Source organism: Sturnus vulgaris, chromosome 14, assembly GCF_052056855.1.
Source record: "Sturnus vulgaris isolate bStuVul1 chromosome 14, bStuVul1.hap1, whole genome shotgun sequence".
Classification (NCBI taxonomy): domain Eukaryota; kingdom Metazoa; phylum Chordata; class Aves; order Passeriformes; family Sturnidae; genus Sturnus; species Sturnus vulgaris.
Window position 1 is genome coordinate 3,612,338 of NC_142256.1, and position 17,622 is coordinate 3,629,959.

General features: G+C 56.3%; 2 protein-coding genes across 3 annotated transcripts; both read right to left on the reverse strand.

Moving 5' to 3' along the window:
• Nucleotides 1-2,534: 2,534 nt before the first annotated feature.
• Nucleotides 2,535-11,791, reverse strand: AMER1 (APC membrane recruitment protein 1). 2 transcript variants are annotated; one of them, XM_088173011.1, is made up of 2 exons: nt 11,654-11,791; nt 2,535-9,896 (listed from the first exon to the last, which is right to left on the reverse strand). In XM_088173011.1, the coding sequence occupies exon 2, from the start codon at nt 9,806-9,808 to the stop codon at nt 6,647-6,649; it is 3,162 nt and encodes a 1,053-aa protein (XP_088029137.1). In that variant the 5' UTR covers nt 9,809-9,896; nt 11,654-11,791; the 3' UTR covers nt 2,535-6,646. The 2 variants fall into 2 exon arrangements, with proteins under 2 accessions (XP_088029137.1, XP_088029138.1); XM_088173012.1 differs by lacking the exon at nt 11,654-11,791 and adding an exon at nt 11,015-11,446.
• A 2,547-nt stretch (nt 11,792-14,338) lies between these two features.
• Nucleotides 14,339-16,009, reverse strand: ASB12 (ankyrin repeat and SOCS box containing 12). Its single transcript, XM_014877200.2, has 2 exons — nt 15,208-16,009; nt 14,339-14,472 (listed from the first exon to the last, which is right to left on the reverse strand). The coding sequence occupies exons 1-2, from the start codon at nt 16,007-16,009 to the stop codon at nt 14,339-14,341; spliced, it is 936 nt and encodes a 311-aa protein (XP_014732686.1).
• Between the last annotated feature and the right edge of the window lie 1,613 nt (nt 16,010-17,622).

The following is a 17,622-nucleotide window of genomic DNA, read 5'->3' on the forward strand; positions in this document are numbered from 1 at the left end:
CCCAATGTCCATCCAGGCCTTGGGCACTGCCAGGGATCAGGGGCAGCCACAGCTGCTCTGGGCACCTGTGCCAGCCCTGCCCACCCTGCCAGGGAACAATTCCTGCCCAAAATCCCATCCAGCCCTGCCCTCTGGCAGCTCCTGTCCTCCCAGCGTGTCCCCAGTGTGTCACCTCACCCTGGGTTGATTTGGAGCTGTTGAAGATGAAGGCTCAGGGCACTGAGGGAATGTGAAGCTCTGGCTCATTTCTGTGTTTTCTCCTGTCATGGTCCCAAAAAGTGCTCCAGGCCCCCAGGCTGCCTCGGGGGAATTTTGGGGAGAGCCAGCTCAACATTGGAAATAATAACAGAACAAAGGGGAATAGTTATAAACTAAAAGAGGAGAGATTGAAATGGGATATTGGGCAGGAATTGTTCCCCGGGAGGGTGGACAGGGTGCCCAGAGCAGCTGTGGCTGCCCCCGGATCCCTGAAGTGTCCGAGGCCAGGCTGGACATTGGGGTTTGGAACAACCCGGAATAGGGGAAGGAGTCCCTGCCCAAAGATTTAAGGTTTTTCTAAAAGCAAGCTCTCCTGAGATTCTGGGAGCTGCAATAACGGAGCTCTCCCTTAGAGGTCAGCCCAGCACCAAAACTGGCCCAAAATTCCCCAGGGACGGATGCGATCCCTGCCCAGAGCTGGGATTTGGTCACCGAGACCCTTCAGGATGGGCAGGGGATGATCCCCAGTGCCTGCAGCCCCTCCCCTCGCTGTTCCCAAAGGATATTCCCAAAAACTGAGCTCTCCCGGGTGCTCCCCTGCTCCTTTCCATGCACGGACTGCTCTGAGCTCTTCCTGCCTGGGGAAAGCCTGCCCAGCTCCAGATTTTGGGGAGCAGGATGACCTGGTCCTGCTGCTACAGCTGCTGGGAAATTTTCCATGCCCACAACAGCCAGGACAACTTTTCCTTCTGGCTCAGTTCCTCCTGCCCTCCTCCCTTCTGACAAATACAACTCAACAGAGACACCTTCCCAAAAACCAAAATTAAAAACCCCTTCAGTGACAGCTCCTGCATCAGGAAGATAACTACTCTTCTTTCTTTGTTGTTTGTCTTTTTCTTCCCCAAATCCCTCCAGCATTAAACAGATTTCAGCATTGTTCTATAAATAGAGGGATTAGAAATAATCCTGGAGCACGGAGGGATTGTGGGGATGTGACTGCCCTGGAGGTTGGACCTTGGGGCTGGGCTGGACCCAGGAACCCCAAAAACGGTGAGGTGGGGACATTGCTGTGTCCCCAGGATGGGTATCCAGGACAGGAATCCCAGGACAGAAATCCCAGTTATCCCAGGACAGGAATCCCAGGACAGGAATCCAGGACAGGAATCCAGGACAGGAATCCCAGGACAGGAATCCCAGGGCTGTGCTGACCCAGTTGGGAGCCACCAGCTGGCAACTGACCCTATAAAATCAGATGGAGATGGGATGGCATTTGGGATGGGATGGACAAACTCCACTTGATCCATGGGAAGAGGGAAGGAACCAAAGCAGCTGCCCCAGGGGTGACAGGTGACACAAAGGTGACACAAAGATGACACAAAGGTGGCCAGGCCATGCCAGAGCCATTTCTGGGCACAGCAGCCTGAGGATCCTGGCAGTGCCACAAAACCCAGAGTTGTGTCAGGGCTTTTCAAATCCCTTTGGAGAAAAAAAAAAAAGGCAACACTTCAAAGTGTGAGATGCATTCCTGTGATCACAAGCACTGCAGGCAGGGCTTGTCAGCAGGAATTTGTCTGCAGCAAAGGAGTCAATTTGTGTTTACAAGGAGGCAATTAAAGCTGCTAGAGCTGAGGGTTCCAAGTGTTCCCAGTGGGATGGGACATCCCAAAAGCTGATCCTGCTGTCCTCAGCACCATGGAGGTAAAATCTTATAAAATCAGGCCTGACTCAGCTAGCCTGTTAAGTTCCCATAAGAAAAAAAAATCTAAGAATAAAAATCAGTTCGCATAACAATCTGTTCTTATTAAAAAAAAAAGTGAGAAACCTATGAGAAATAAAAAGTGTATCCCATAAAATGAGAAATAAATCCCATAAATGAGAAATAAAAAGTCTGTCTCATAGAAATCCACCAAAAAAATGTAAACATCTCTGTAAAAAAAAAAGTTTTAACATATGGACACACAAATACCTTCTAAGCAATGAACTGAATGGAAACTGAGTTTTCCAATGTATTGGGAAATGCTGGGAGGCACTGGAGGATCCAAGAGCAAATCATCCCTCCCAACCCTCCTGTGCCACCCCAGGGATGTCCCAGCCAGGGAATCTCTGCAGAGAAGAAGGAAAATCTGCCTCTGGAGCCTTCAGGGATGGATATTTTCCAGAGTTCATTCTGGGTTTGAGGAGCCTTGCCCCGTTCCAAAGGGTCTCTGTTGCCTTCTCCCATGGAAAATTCCACCTTGCTGGCAAATAACCAACAGACAGGAGAGGAAGGGAAAGAAAACCATGAAATCAAGGATAAAATAAACATGAAAACACCAAACCATCAGTGAAACTCAATGTTCTCTAAAAATCTGCCGTTTATTCATTAGAATTCAGTGAAAGGAACATTCATTTTAAAACACAATCAATACATTAAAAACTTGAAAGGAGTAGTAGCAATGAGACCAGGAACCAAAAAAAAAAAAAAAAAAAAAAAAAAAAAAAAAAAACAAACCCAAATTCAGCCAGGTTGGTGACCTGGCAGCAGGATGGGGCAGCCAGGGACAAGGGCTAATTCTTTATTTCCTTACAACTGAGAGGTTTTTTGGGATTTGAATTTCTCCCTTCACCCAAATGGAGCTTTGGGGTGACTCAATGTGGGTGAGAGGAGCAGGAGAGGAGGGAGCCCAGAATTCCAGGGCAGAGGGAATGTGCAAGGTGGGTCTGAGTGCCCCAGGAATGTTCAATGAGAAACTTTTCCTGTCCATCCTTGTGGGGAATGGGGCAAAGCCAATGCAGAAAAACTTTTAAAAGCACCATTAAGTGACAAGTTATTAATTAGAAAAAAAAAAAATAAATCTATGCAGAGCCAAATCAGTGACAATTGCCACCTCTGCTGTGGGGAAAAAAGGGGGGGAAAATCTGCTTTGGGCTGGATTTTAACATTCCAGAAGCTCTGCTCTCCTCTGATCCCCAAGTTCAAGGCAGTGCCATTCCAGGGAGATTTTTAGTGATGCAGAGCACAGGGCTGGAGCTTCCTGGAGGAGGAGGAGGAGGAGGAAGAGGAGGAGGAGGAGGTGGGGAGCTCTGCTCATCCCAGGATTATTTAAGGAGCAATCCTCAGGCACCAGGGTGAAATCCAAGCTCCCAGCCCAACCAAGAGCAGAGGAAACCTGTCCAAGAGCATTTCCATGCACCAGCCAACAGCATTTCCTGCACAGGGATTGAGGAGAAGCCCCAATTTTAGATAAAATCACATCAGCAGACAGCAGGGAAAGCCTCAGCTGAAACCTGTGGGCATTTTACAACACTTGGAGGGACAAATCACCAAAAACAACACTGAAAAGCAAAGAGGGGACAGCTGAGTGTGACAGAGGAGGGTTGAGGAGGTGGCAGGTGTGTGCAAAGTGTGGTGGTGAGGAGCTGGGGGACATTCCCAGGGAGCAGGGTGGGATCCAGGCAGCAGGAATGGCCTTTTCTCCGTGAGAAAAGCAAACCACACCACTTGGAAAGATAAGACACACGAGTAAAAGAACAATCTGTAAAATTTCCCCATGATTATAAAATGCAAAACTATACAAAAATAGAGAAAAATCGACCGTTTTCTTATGTGTATAAAAACAAACAAAGCAAAGAAAACCCCCAAGTCCCCAGAATGCAACACAGAACCTCTTGGTAGCTGACCCCAAGGGCAGTGGTTCCATCACAAAACTTCACAGCCCCCCCATCCCTCACTGCAGGCAAGGCCTTCCCTGCAAGGGACAGGCAAATTCCTCGAGTTTTCCCTAAATATTTTGGCAGGACATTCTGTTATTCCTGATTTTTCTGACTGGTTTCTGCTTGGGAAGCCCTTTTCAGTGAGCACCCCCAAATGTGAGCTCCCCGGGTAAGGCAGTGTTGGACTGAGCCAGCTCCAGCCCAGCTTTGTTCCCATGGATCCCCAGGGGGGATTTTTTTTGGGAAGAGTGGCTCAGCAGGCAGTGAAATCCAATCCCTACCGCAGTGATCATTTAAAGGCTGAATTACTGCGCTGGAAATTCCCATTCCTTTGGGTTAATGGGGCAGAATCTGCCAATAATCCAGCGAATTAGTGACTAAACTGCGTTAGGAAAACTCATTTGAATTCCAGAGATATTTGCCTCATTGAATTCCCATCGAATTAAGAGGAGAAACCTTTGGTATAAAGTCAGATCATCAAGCCTTGCTCCCACCGAAGCTCCCCCCAGGATCCTACAGACACTTGGAACATTCATTTAGCACTGAGACATTCCCAGCCCTCAGCAGGACTTTGGCCGAACAAAGCTCCAGAGCCTGGAACCAACCCCCCCAAGATGCCTTTGGTGAGAGCTGAAAGGAAATAAAACAGGGATTAAACCCGGCCAGGGGTGTGTGAGGAGGTGACAATGTCCCTGCCGTGTCCCCAACAGGGCGTGCCCGTGGTTTGTGTGCCGGGAGTGGGGTGAGATGGGCACAGAGCTGCCCAGCGAAGTTCATTAGCAGAAAAGCTCCCAGCATTGTCCCACCTCCCCCTGGCTCAGCAGTTCTCCTCTCCGAGAGCCACGTGTGTCCCAGGAAATGCTCTCTGGTGTCCCAGAGGGATGAGGGAGAAGAATCGTGGCACAGGAGGTTCCTGGGGAACTCCCTGCAGCAGGGCTGGCAGGAAAAGAGGGAAAAATTCAGCTTTGAGCCCGTGGGTGCAGAGATGGATCTGCTCTCATCTCATCACACACAGAGCCTGAACCAAGCCTGGCCCTGCTCCTCCCCACATATCCGAGGACAAGGCAGAAGGAATCTCTTCTCAAAAGGAATATCAAAATCTCATTTTGCTTGGGGGGGGGGGGGGGAAAAACCTCATCAAACCCAAAGCCAGCTCCTCGTGCCTGGAAATGCAGGGATGGCAGGAGCAGCTGATGGAGCCACATCCATGTGGAGCAGGAGAGCAGCAGGAGGGTGACCCAGCAGGCCAGGACTCAGCAGGAAAATCCAGTCTGGCCGAGGCAGAGCCATCCCTCACTCCACAAATGTGGTAAAACTCCAATATTTCCACTTTGGGATTATTTTTTTTTTTTTTCGAATGCTACAAACTCTGCTGCAAAGAAAAGTAGAGAAAGGGCAATGAGGTGGGGAGAAACAAAAATCACTGGTAATGGAATTAAATCAGAACACAGAGCTTGGACAGGACAGGGAAGCAGCTTTGTGTCGTGGATTGGGGTTTGGATCAGAGCTGAGGGGGTTTGGGGTCACAGAGGGGACCAGGAGCCTGGAATACAACTCACAGGACACCCCAGACAAAATCTGTCCCCTCAGAACTCTTCCACATTCCTTCAAAAAGGCCAAAAATCCCAAACCTCCAGCAGCTTCCAGCTTTTTTTGTTCCCTCCAGTCAGGAGGAGTGAAGCCCAATGTAGCTGTGGTCCATCCCAAATTCCAAGGAACACAAAACTTTCCTCCTGTGGGTTTATGCAAAGAAAACAACTGTAAAAAAGAATAAAATTAAATTAAAAAGCCACAAAGCTTCCTTTTGAGAAAGTAACAGCATCTGCCACTTCACAGCTACAGGCACGATGCAAATTTAGCTTATTTCAAAGGCCTCACCCCTGTCCCCACGGCCCTGGAGAGGCCAGGAGCCCGGGACAAAGCACGGGAAAGGTTTCCACCAGGAATTCTGCACCGTGAAAAAGACCACAACAAAGAAGGGACCAACACTTTGTTCTTCAAAGGGACACCATGGACAGCACAGCTCTCTGAGCAAACTGAAACTAGACCTGGAGGACACACACACAAAAGCTCCTGCTTTGCTTTGGGGCACGGATAAACCAAATAAATAAAAATGTTGCTGCAAAGTTCCCCTTTCCAGCTGCCTCACTCTGTCCTTGTTCTGAATGAGCAGCACCCTTCCTCCCCACACTGAGCCCGGGGTGGAAGACATTCAAAGTGAGTCTGAACCAAAACATTTCACCCAGAAGAGGAAAACAGCCCCATTTCCCTCAAAAGTCTGCCCAAGGCCTGCTGCCCCAGCCCCAGTCCTGCTCAAACCCCAAGCTGCCACACCAGCACCAGCTTCTGCTGCACTCGCTGGTGGAGAGGGCTGGAAAACCACAAAGTGCCTCAGTGGTGATGAAGGAATCCTGGAGGCAGCTCCAAACCCCTCTGGAGCAACCACAGGGGCGAGGCCATGGATGGCTGCAGGAGAGGAGCACCAAACTCAAGTGCTCCCCAAACTGCTCCTGGTTTTCTCCTTCCCTTTGCCCCCCCCTGCTGCCTGGAGCAGCCTCAGCATGGTGACACGGTGACATTCCTGCAGCCCCTTGGCTTGGTGACACGGTGACATTCTTGCAGATGCTCAGCCTGGGTGACATTCCTGCAGCACCTGGGCTGGGTGACACGGTGACATTCCTGTGGATACTGAGCCTCGGTGACACGGTGACATTCCTGCAGCACCTGGGCTGGGTGACACGGTGACATTCCAGCGTCACTCAGCGTCGGTGACACCGCACACGGTGCCACGGCAGCCGCCGTGGCCCGGGGTGGCCCTGCCCTTGAGGGGCTCCGGGCTCTCAGTGTCCCCACTGCTGTCCCCAGGATGCTGCGGCACGCCCTGGGCGATGCCCACGGGTTTGCCCCTGGCACGGTGCTCCGGGGAGCAGGAGAAGCCAAAGCTCGGGGGCAGCCCCGCTTCTCCCAGGGGTAACAAACGGGACAGCTTGGGGACATCCCCGTGGCAGCGGTAGGAGCCGGCCCGCCTGGCCTCGGGCTGCAGGGGGAGGTTGGAGGGGCGGAGCGGGAGCCTGCTCAGCTCTGCCTCTGGGGGCCGCCTCTCCGGAGCCTCCCCGATGGCACCGCGGGACAGAGGCAGGAAAGGGGACGCGGTGCCCGGAGGCTCTGATGGCTCCCAGGCGCTCTCCACAGCAGCAGCAGGAGCGAAGCCCCAGAGCTCCAGCCCGCCGGGAGCCGCGTCGGTGCCGTGCTGGAGGTGCCAGCTCAAGGCACCCTCGGCAGCCACCAGCTCGCCCTCCTCCTTGCTCCTGCTCCTCCTGGCCCCGGCACAGTCCTTCCTGGCAGCCTCACGCCTGGCCCAGAGGCGGCAGGGCTGCGGGCCGCTGCGGGATCCCTGCGGCTCGGCCAGCTCGAACTCCAGGCTCTCGGTGTCCAGCGAGCGGCTCCTCCGGTCCACGGAGAGCGGCGCGGGCATGGAGGGGCTGAGGCCGTGCAGGCGCAGGTGGCGGGGCAGGCTGGCCACGCCCCAGTTACAGCTCGGGAAGGAGCCCGGCGAGAAGCCCGGCGACATTCGCTCGTCACATTCGGCCAACGACTCTTTCTGTCCGTAGCCATCATCAAAGGCCTCGGCGATGTCCTCGCCCGCCGTGAGCTCCGGGTGCTGCTCGCACTCGCCTTCCCCGTCCTGCTCCACGTCCACCACGTCGAAGGTGACCATGGTGGGGAGGGCGGGGAGGTTCTGGGTGAAGGACGAGCTGGAGGCCGAGCTCCCCAGGCTCTCGGAGAGGCTGGAGAAGAGGGTCCCGCTGCTGGCAAACTCCACCAGAGCCTGTGAGAAGCTCACGGCGTGCTCGGGCTCGCTGCCCACCTGGGGCTCGCCCGGGCTGGGCTCTGCTCCATCACCGTGCTCCTGCTCCGAGAGCCTGAAGCCAGGGAACATCCCCGCCTTGGCCGGGGCCACGCTGCCGTGGATGGAGTCCCCGAACATCCCACGGTCCAGGTCTGCATCGAACCCCGGGTTGTTCTTTGTGAGCTGAATAAGGCAACTCCCGGGGGCCTTCTGGCTGTTGTAACAGTTTTCTGGACACAGAGTCGCTGGGAAATCCCTCCACTCTGGATTTTCAGCCCTAGCCACTGCAACCCCACCGTTGAGAGCCCGGCTCGGGGTGTGTGAGGCCACCTGCTCACTCCCGAGGCCACTCTGACCCTTGCCAATGGAGTTGGCTGCTCTGCTTTTACATTCAACGCACTGCTTTTCCCGGGGACACTTCTCCTTGCTGGGGACATCCAGGCGTTTCAGCACGGGCTCCCTCTGCAGCTCCCAGTACAGCAGCTCCTTCTGAATGGCTGCAAGCCCCTCTTCTTCAGTTTCCATCAGCCCTCTTTTCTGATCCATCATCTGCTGGATCAGGCTCTTCTCTGCAGGGAGGCAGAAGTCCATGAAGTAGCTGAAGATGCCCTGGCGTGGGATTTTGCCCTCGAACAGGGATTCGTCCCCGTGAGAGGGGCTCATCAGGGCGTCAAACTCGTAAAGTGCATCGCCGCTGTAGCTGTCCCGGGGCAGCCTGTCCTTCTTGAGCTCCTCTCCAGCCTCATCATCCGGCCCTGGCGTGGTGGAATCATAATACCCCTCGTCACTGTTGGGGGCAGACTCCTGCTGGTCACTCTGGGGCGTCAGGAGGTCAACACCATCCATGGCATCCCCCACGTAGGGGTGGCCATCGGCCTCGTGAGAGGCGTGTGTCTCCAGGCTGCTGCTGGACACCTGGGCCCCGTAACTCCTGTCCCCTGGCACGCTGCTGTCCCACACCTGCTGCAGGTACTCCTCAGCCTCCTCAGGGATGGCCATCTCCTCGCCACCTCCCTGGTAGGTGACGAGGCAGGAGCTGCGTTTGGCGGCGTCGCGGCTGCGCTCCACCGAGATGCTGCTCTCGGCGATGTCGGGCTCGGCGATGTCGTCCCCGCACCCCGTCAGGGAGTCGAAGCTCTTCAGGGACGTGACGTCCCCCAGCATGAGGCTCAGCAGGTCCCCAGAGTGCAGGCAGGGAGGCTCGCTGTCCATGAAGTCAGGGTGGAAGGCCAGCAGCAAACTCTCGTGGTCAAACTCGGCGCAGGCAGCAGCATCAGCCTCTGGTTGCGCATCTGGGACGTCCCCGTTCCCTGGCACGGCCACGGTGTCACCCTCGGAGCTGCCTCCATCAGCTGCAGGGCCCGAGGGCTCGGTGGCCTCGCCACAGCTGGAGTCACCCCCCGGGCAGGGCGTGGCCTCCGGCTCCGGCCCCGCTCCCCTGCCCTCCACAGCTCCTTGGCTCTCCACTCCCAGCCCAGGAGCATTCCCGGCCTCCTCCGTGTCCCCGCTCCACTCAGGGAGCTCTGCCTTCTCGCTCTCGGCAGCCTTGCTCTTCCTGTGCCGCCGGATGCTGTTAAAAAACCCCTTCAGCCCTTTTTTGGGTCTGGGGAAAGAGGATTTCTCGCCGCTGGGCTTTTTGTCACAGCCCTCCATACTCCCGCGGGGAGAGCTGTCCTGCTGGCCCAGCTCGCCCCTGCTGCTGCTGTCCGTGGCCAGCTGGGCGCTGCGGGAGCTGGGCAGGGCTCCGTGCTGCCCATCCCTGCTGCCCTCCGAGGGGCTGTCCGGCTGTGTGCCCCCTCCCTTGTCGCAGCCGGCGCTGCTCAGCCCATCGTGGGTCTTGCATTTGCTGAGCCCCTTCTTGCCGCGGCCGCCGAAGAAGCTGGGCAGGGTGCAGATGCTGCGCTTGCCCCCGAACAGCTTGAAGGCAGTTTTCCTCAGCTTGCCGGGGGGCGGCTGCTGCGGCTCCGCTGCCACCACCGAGCCGTTGGCGCTGTCGGGAGGGGCGTCCCCGCCCTCCTGTCGCCGCTGGTCCCCTCCGTCCCGCTCCTCAGGGCTGCCCGTTTCCATGGCAGCGCCCCGGGATCGTATCTAGCTGGAAGCGGCGCCTTTGGGAGCGCGGAGCTCCGGGAGCAGGGATGGACACATCACCGCCGACCTGAGGCACAGGGAGAGGGCAGAGGTGAGGACACGGCAGCTCGGCTGAAAGCACCGGGGTCTCTGGGCTCCATCAGCGGCTGCAGGAGCCTCCGAGCTCTCCCTCCACTTCCAAAATCCAAAATGTCGCTTAAATGTACGGGTTTTGCCAGAGCAGGAAAACCGCACATCTCCGCTGGGCAGAATCGCTGGGGACAGGCAGCTCTGACCCCCACTCCGAGCCCTGCAGCCTCCCAGAATTTTTGTCTCCGGGGTGATCAGGTTTGGCTACCCTAAAATGAGAACTAGCACGTCCCAAAACCCCTCCCAGCTCTCCCAGCCCTCGTGCTGGGAGGATGCTCTCCTCTCCAGAGAGCATCCTGAGGGAGGCCAAACCAGGACACAGCCCCCCCCAGGCACGTGTCCAGGGAAAAACCACTCTGGTTACCACCCTGGATTTTTTTTTTTTTTAATAGAAGATTTCTGTTGTTTTTAAAATAATCTGTCCAGCCAGACAGAATCGCCTTAAAAACACCCACTGTGAACCCCTTGATCAGATTATCCCGGAAGCAGAGAGGTAGGTTTGAAATTTGACCCTGGACTGCTGTCAGAAACAGAAGAAATAAAACAATTATAATCATGTTTCTTTTGCAGAGGTGAGGATGGAGAAATTAAATGCATTAAAATCCCAATGTGCTCCCAAGCTGTAATGCCCCGGGCATTGACTGACTGACAGGAGGCCAGGAAACCTTCCCGAGGTGTTTAGCCTAATAAATGTGTTTTTAATGAATTAAAAATACATCCAAACGATGCTCTCTGCTCCTGCAGCCCCACAGCAAACCCACAATCCCAGCCTTATTTTTATTCCTCAGGTCTGAGTTGCTCTGCTTCTATATTGATCTGGCATCGCTGCCCTCAGCATGGATGGGCTTTAAGGTCCCTCCCAACCCAACCCATTCCCTGATTCTGGAATTCTGGGATTGCCGATAAACCCCTCACGTTCACCTGTCCCACCGGGGCGTAGCCAGCTGGCACAGCCACCTCAAACTGGGCTTTTCCAGCTCTGCCAGAGCCCACCATGAATCCGAGGTGCTTCCAAAGCCTCTGGAGAAACGTGGATAGAGGGAGAAACGCCCACACCTGGATATGTGAGGGGCTGCTGGAAAATTGGGGGTGAAATGACCCCAAACCTGCACCTGGACAGGGGCTGCTGGAAAATTGGGGTGAAATGACCCCAAACCTGCACCTGGACAGGGGCTGCTGGAAAATTGGGGTGAAATGACCCCAAACCTGCACCTGGACAGGGGCTGCTGGAAAACAGCCGGGGGAGGGCATGAGACAGAGCCAGGATTTCAAAAATTCCTTTTGGGAATCATTCCTCTCCAGCTCCACGTCAGCACCGGCACTGCTGCGGAGGGGAGGCTGGAGAAGGATAAAAAAATGAAATAATAAAAATGAAATAAAGGGCAGCGAGGGCCAAGAGCCGCGAGCAATAAAACATGAAAAATAAGGTGTAAAAGCAACAAAAAAGCAGCACCGTAACAATGAAACGCAGCAGAGGGGACCCTCAGGGACCCGCGGCCCGCCCGGCCCCGCACGGGGACGCGCCCCCAGCCCGGCTCCCCTCGCCGCGCTCCCAAACTTTCGGGAGGATCCGGGAAAACGCGAGGGGCGGTGGGCGGGGGGGGGGGGGGGAGGGTTCGGGCCCGGCCGCGGGGACGCGGCACGGCGGGTGCAGGGAGCGGTGGCGCCAGGCTCGGCCCGGAGCTCAGCACTTACCGGCGGGGGCGGCGGCAGCGGCACCCCCGGCACCGCCGGGACCCCGGCCCGGCCCCGGCCCTGCCCTCAGGCCGCGCGAGGGCCGCGGGGCCGCGGGTCCGCCCGGCGCGGGCGGCAGGGGCGGCGCCGCGTGACGGCCGGGGCGGGGCCTCCTGACGGAGGGGGCGTGGTTTCTGCGTGAGGGAGGGCGCGGTCTCCATGTTGGGGCCAAGGGAACGGGGAGGGGTCACGGTGACGGGGCGTGGTCCCCACAGTGTCCCCTCATGGCGGACACACGGTGTCCCCCCATGGCCATCCCAAGGTGTTCACTCACGGCCGTCTCACGGTGTCCGCCCCGGTGGCCCGGGTTGATCCGGGACGGTCCCGGTGGCGGAGGGGGCGTGGCCTCAGGGCGGGTCACCATTGGGGCGTGGCCTAGCTGGAGGGATGATTGGCAGGGGGCGTGGTCTCGAGTGGGGGCGTGGTCTTAGAGGGACACGCAGGGTCGCGGACACGGAGGGGGAATGTCCTGTCCTGGTGTGTGACACTGCGGGGTCAGGGGTGTGACACTGTGTGTGTGACACTGCGTGTGTGACACTGTGTGTGTAACACTGCGGGGCCAGGGGTGTGACACTGTGTGTGTGACACTGCGTGTGTGACACTGTGTGTGTAACACTGCGGGGCCAGGGGTGTGACACTGCGTGTGACACTGCGTGTGTGACACTGTGTGTGACACTGCGTGTGTGACACTGTGTGTGACACTGCGGGGTCAGGGGTGTGACACTGTGTGTGACACTGTGATAATGCGTGTGACACTGCGTGTGTGACACTGTGTGTGACACTGTGATAATGTGTGTGGCACTGCGTGTGACACTGTGTGTGACACTGCGGGGTCAGGGGTGTGACACTGTGTGTGACACTGTGAAAATGTGTGTGACACTGCGTGTGACACTGTGTGTGACACTGCGGGGTCAGGGGTGTGACACTGTGTGTGTGACACTGTGTGTGACACTGTGTGTGTGACACTGCGGGGTCAGGGGTGTGACACCGTGTGTGACACTGTGATCATGTGTGTGACACTTTGTGTGACATTGTGGGGGTCAGGGATGTGACATTGTGTTTGTGACACTGTGTGTGTGACACTGTGTGTGACACTGCGGGGTCAGGGGTGTGACACGGTGTGTGACACTGTGTGTGTGACACTGTGTGTGTGACACTGTGACACCACGGGGGTGGTGACACGGCGTGTTTGCCATGGGACACCTCCCCGCGCCTGCTGTGCCACCCACGGGCGTGTCACCCCCTCACACCCCCTGAGCTGCCCCGCAGTGAAGTCCCCGCCCCATTTTTGAGACCCCCAAATTCTGCAAACCCCTCCAGTCCCCACATGAGGGTGACAGCAAGGATGTCACAAGTGTCACAGCAGAGCGTGGCAATGTCCCCGCGGGGACATGCCAGCCTCCATGTTGTGTTCCCAAAGGGAAGTGGCACCAGTGCCACCATTCCACCTGGAGCCTTGTCCAGGCTGCTTCCAAGCCCTAATGCTCCCCTTGGGAGAGCATTAATTAATGGGAGGCTAATTTATTAATAATGCTGATTAATAGATGCCACAAGCCCTGACACGAGCCCATAAATCCTGCAGGGAGGTGCCAGTGCTCCACCCTTGGAGCTGCAGGCACAGAGCTCTGAGCCCTGGGAGCATTTCCCCTTGGGATGTCACAGGGCAGCAGGGACCGAGCCATGGGACACCTGCTCCTGCATCCCAAAAGTGATCCAGAGCCTCCCTGCTCGGCTGCCAAGGAGCAGTGGGATTTCTGCAGCAGCTCCTGCCTGTGGGAAGAGCCAGGAAGGCCCCGCTGGGGAGGGTGATCCCATTACCCAAGGTGGGAGAAAAGGAGGGACACAAAGGTGCTGCTGAAATTCCCCATCTGCAGCAATTCCCTCATCCCACATGTGGGATGTTTCACCAGACAGGCCACAACATTTTAATACCGATATCAGAACGCTTTTAATTCAAATCCCAACCCTGTTCCATCACAAAGGACCCTTGGCTGCACCATGAGGCACTTTTGGGGTGAGAAGGAGATGTTTAGGGTCAGAGCTGAGGCAGGGAGGGGAGAGGGGACGCTGGGATTCTGGATCTGTCTCCCAGCCCCTCCTGTGCTCCAGTCCTGCCCCTCCCAAGGGGAGGAGGCACTTGGGAACTTCTTTGGGAATTGGGGAATCATGAGGGACCTCAAAACCCACCCAGTGCCACCCCTGCCATGGCAGGGACACCTCCCACTGTCCCAGGCTGCCCAAACCCCAATGCCCAACCTGGCCTTGGGCACTGCCAGGGATCCAGGGCACCCTGTGCCAGGGCATCCCCACCATAACCAGGAAAAATTCCCATCCTCCCAACCAGGAATTCCTCCACTCTCTTTCCCATCCCCTTCTCCAAGCAAAATCATCTAAAGGTGTAAAATCCCTCGGTAAAAATGGCCTGAGGCAAACCCAGGGGATTCAGATCCTCCTCCAGCTGAGGTCTCCTGTCCTCTGTCCCCCTTCCCTTCCCTTCCCACCTTTCCACATGGGCACGGCTTCCTGCAGACACCAAAAATGAACTTGTGACCACAAATTCCCAGCGGTGCCACAGATTTCACTGCCAGGGGGTGGAGCAGGTCTGAACTGGGGTGCTCAGAGGGGTGTCCCTGGGGCAGGCTGGGATCAGGGCTCGTGCTGCAGGTATTTGGCCAGGACTGTGGGGATCTCCAGCTTTCCAAGGGCGGCTGAGAGGCTGGGCTGCTTCAGGAGACGCCTCACGGCCAGCCGGGATTGGGACAGCAGGGATTTGGGATGAGCTGTGGAAGGAAAATCACATGGTCACCTTCGTGACACACAACCCTGCTGCCCTCCAACCCAGCATTAGCCAAAGGAAAGGGACATGGATTGAGCAAAACAGACAGGGTTGGAACAAAATGATCTTTAAGGTCCCTTCCAACCCAAAACATTTCATGATCCTATAAAAATTCCATGAAAACTCAACCTCTGTGCTGGGGCTGGGGCTATGGACTCGGGCACAAGCTCCCATGAGAGCTGGGCATGGAGAAGAAATCTTCCATTCCCGCATGGAAATAATTTTAGATTATTTTAGACTATCAGGATTTTAGACTTGGGCAGTACAGGACAGTCCAAGCTGAGCAGCAGAATGGAGAGCAAGGGTGAAAAGCAGCAACCCAGCAAGTGTGGGGAAAGCCAGGCTGTGGGAATCATGGAATCACACAAAGGTTTAGGCTGGGAAGGGAATTTAAACTCATCTCATTCCATGGGCAGGGACACCTCCCACTGTCCCAAGCTGCTCCAAGCCCTGGACACTTCCAGGGATGCAGAAGTGGAGATGGGACACCACAGACCCACATATGCTCCAAACCCTGGACACTTCCAGGGATGCAGGAACAGGGATGGGACACCACAAACCCACACAGCCAAGTGATGCTGCGAGGGGAATAAAGGCTGAAGGAAAACCTGGTCGTTGGGAAGAGGGAATCAGAGCAAAGCTGTGCCCGTGCCAGCCTCGGGGCACGCACCCAGCTCACCTCTGGCCTGCAGCAGCAGCTCCAGCCCCTCGCTGTGCGGTGCCACCCCGTCCATGGGCACGCTGGGCAGGTACACGTTGGCCCCAAAATCGATGAGCAGCCGGATGAAATGGCTGTGGCAGCCGTGCCTCAGACACGTCTCCAGCAGGGTTTTGGGCTCCCGGATCTGAGCCAGCACAGCCTGCTCGGTGCAGTTGTAATCGGGATCAGCCCCGTGCAGCAGCAGCAGCCGAAAACACTCCAGGTGCCCGTAGGCGGCCGCCAGGTACAGCGGCCCCGAGCACGACACCGAGTTGGCCGCCCACTCCGGCAGCCTGGCCTGGACATTGGGCTGGGCTCCGTGCTCCAGCAGCTGCCGCAGGATGTCCAGCTGCCCGTCCCTGGCAGCCAGCAGCAGCGGCGAGCAGTTGTTGTAGATGCTGCCCAGCGGGTTGGCACCGTGCTCCAGCAGCGCCCGCACGCACTCGCCGTGCCCGTTGCTGACGGCCACGAAGAGCGGGGTCTGAGCCTTCACATCCAGGCTGTCCACCTGGGCACCGTGGGCCAGCAGCACCCGCAGGCTCCTCAGGCAGCCCCGGGTGGCTGCCAGGCGCAGGGGGGTGCTGGGGACCCCCCAGCCACTCCTGCGGTTCAGGAGCCTCTTGTACCTGTCCTGGCACAGCAGCCGGGCCAGCGTTTCGTGGTCGTCCTGGCACACAGCCCTGCTCAGCTCCTCGCTGTCCTCGTTGTCCTCCTCGTCATCCCTGGGCTGCAGCAGGGAGAATATCTTGTTGATGTCCATGAGGCTCGTTTTGGGCTCCATGTGCTGCTTTCATGGTGAAGGGTGAGGACAAAGATCTACAGGACACAGAACCGGCACCGACCCCGGGTTAGAACCAGCCCCTGACACCCACAGCTGCCTTTTAGGGGAAGTTTGTACTCAGCATAAGGAAGAATCTCCAAAAAATGGACAAACATTGGATGAGGATGCTGCTGGTGTGCTCGTGGCCCTGGCAACACGTGAGGAAAGGGTGAAAGGCTGAGGGAATAACAGGAATCAGTGTTGTAGGATCCCATAAAATCATGGAATGGTTTGGGTTGGGAGGGACCTTAAAGCCCCTTCAGTGTCACCCCTGCCATGGCAGGGACACCTTCCACTGTCCCAGGCTGCTCCAACCTGGCCCTGGGCACTGCCAGGGATCCAGGGGCAGCCACGGCTGCTCTGGGAATTCCATCCCAGCCCCTGCCCACCCTCCCAGGGAACAATTCCTGCCCAAAATCCCATCCAGCCCTGCCCTGGGGCAGCGAGAGCCATCCCCTGTGTCCTGTCCCTCCATCCTTGTCCCCAAGTCCTGAGGGATGAGGTGAATGTAAAATGATCATTTTCATTAGGGATCAAACACCTTCCAGCACCTCCCTCCCCAAAATGACGCCAGCATTAGAATTCCAGAGTTTTCCTCCCTCCTGCCTGCACGATCAGGGATGCACGAAGGGTCTGGGATGTTTCCGGTCAGGGATTTGGGGGGAGGAAAGAAAGGTGAGGATGCTGAGCTGATCTCAGGGTGGGACTGGACCCTGCCAGCCTGGCTGGGCTCTGCACACAGATGTGGCCTCAGGGGACAGCGGGGGACAGCACTGGGATGTCCCGGCTGGCACCTGAGCAGCTGGAAACGCTCGGGATGGGCACAGGAATTTCTCGGGTTTCCTCTGGAGGCAGAGCTGGGGCTGACCTGTCCTGGGAGTAATTAATTAGCTAAAGGGTCGCAGCAAACAGTTAATTAGCCCAGGAGCAATTGGCTTCATTGTGCACCTGAGCCCATCACTGGGGACTTGTCCCACATCACCCATGGGGACATGGCCACCAGCCCAGGGGGACCCCAGCAAAGCCACCAGCACTGGGGGCACTGGGACGAGCCTGATGGCACCAAAGCTCTGCCTATAACACAGAATATAAATATATAACCCATAATACAGAATATAAATATATAACCCATACCCAGCCTGTAATACAGAATATAAATATACAGCCTATAACCAGTTCATAATAGGGAATATAAATATACAGCCTATAACCAGCTTATAATACAGAATATAAATATACAGTTTATATTCTGTATAAATTAGCCCAATTTATACAGAAATGTGGGAAATTCTGATGCTGCTGCTCTTCGTTGGATGTGCCTGGAATGAGCTCTGGAGCTTTGGGATAATGGGCTGGGGATCTGCAGGTCCCAGCCCAAAAGAGAGTTCTGTTCCCTGGTACATTCCCAAGGAAAACGGTGTGGCAAAGTGAAAGAGCAGCTGGAACATTTCCTGAACACACCAAGAGCAGAAACCTCCAAAGGGAGGCCTGGCAATGCCTGAGACCTTGTGTGGGGAGCTCAGGGAGGTTCCTCCGAGCCCAAACCACAATTCGTGGATTTACAAAATGCTTCG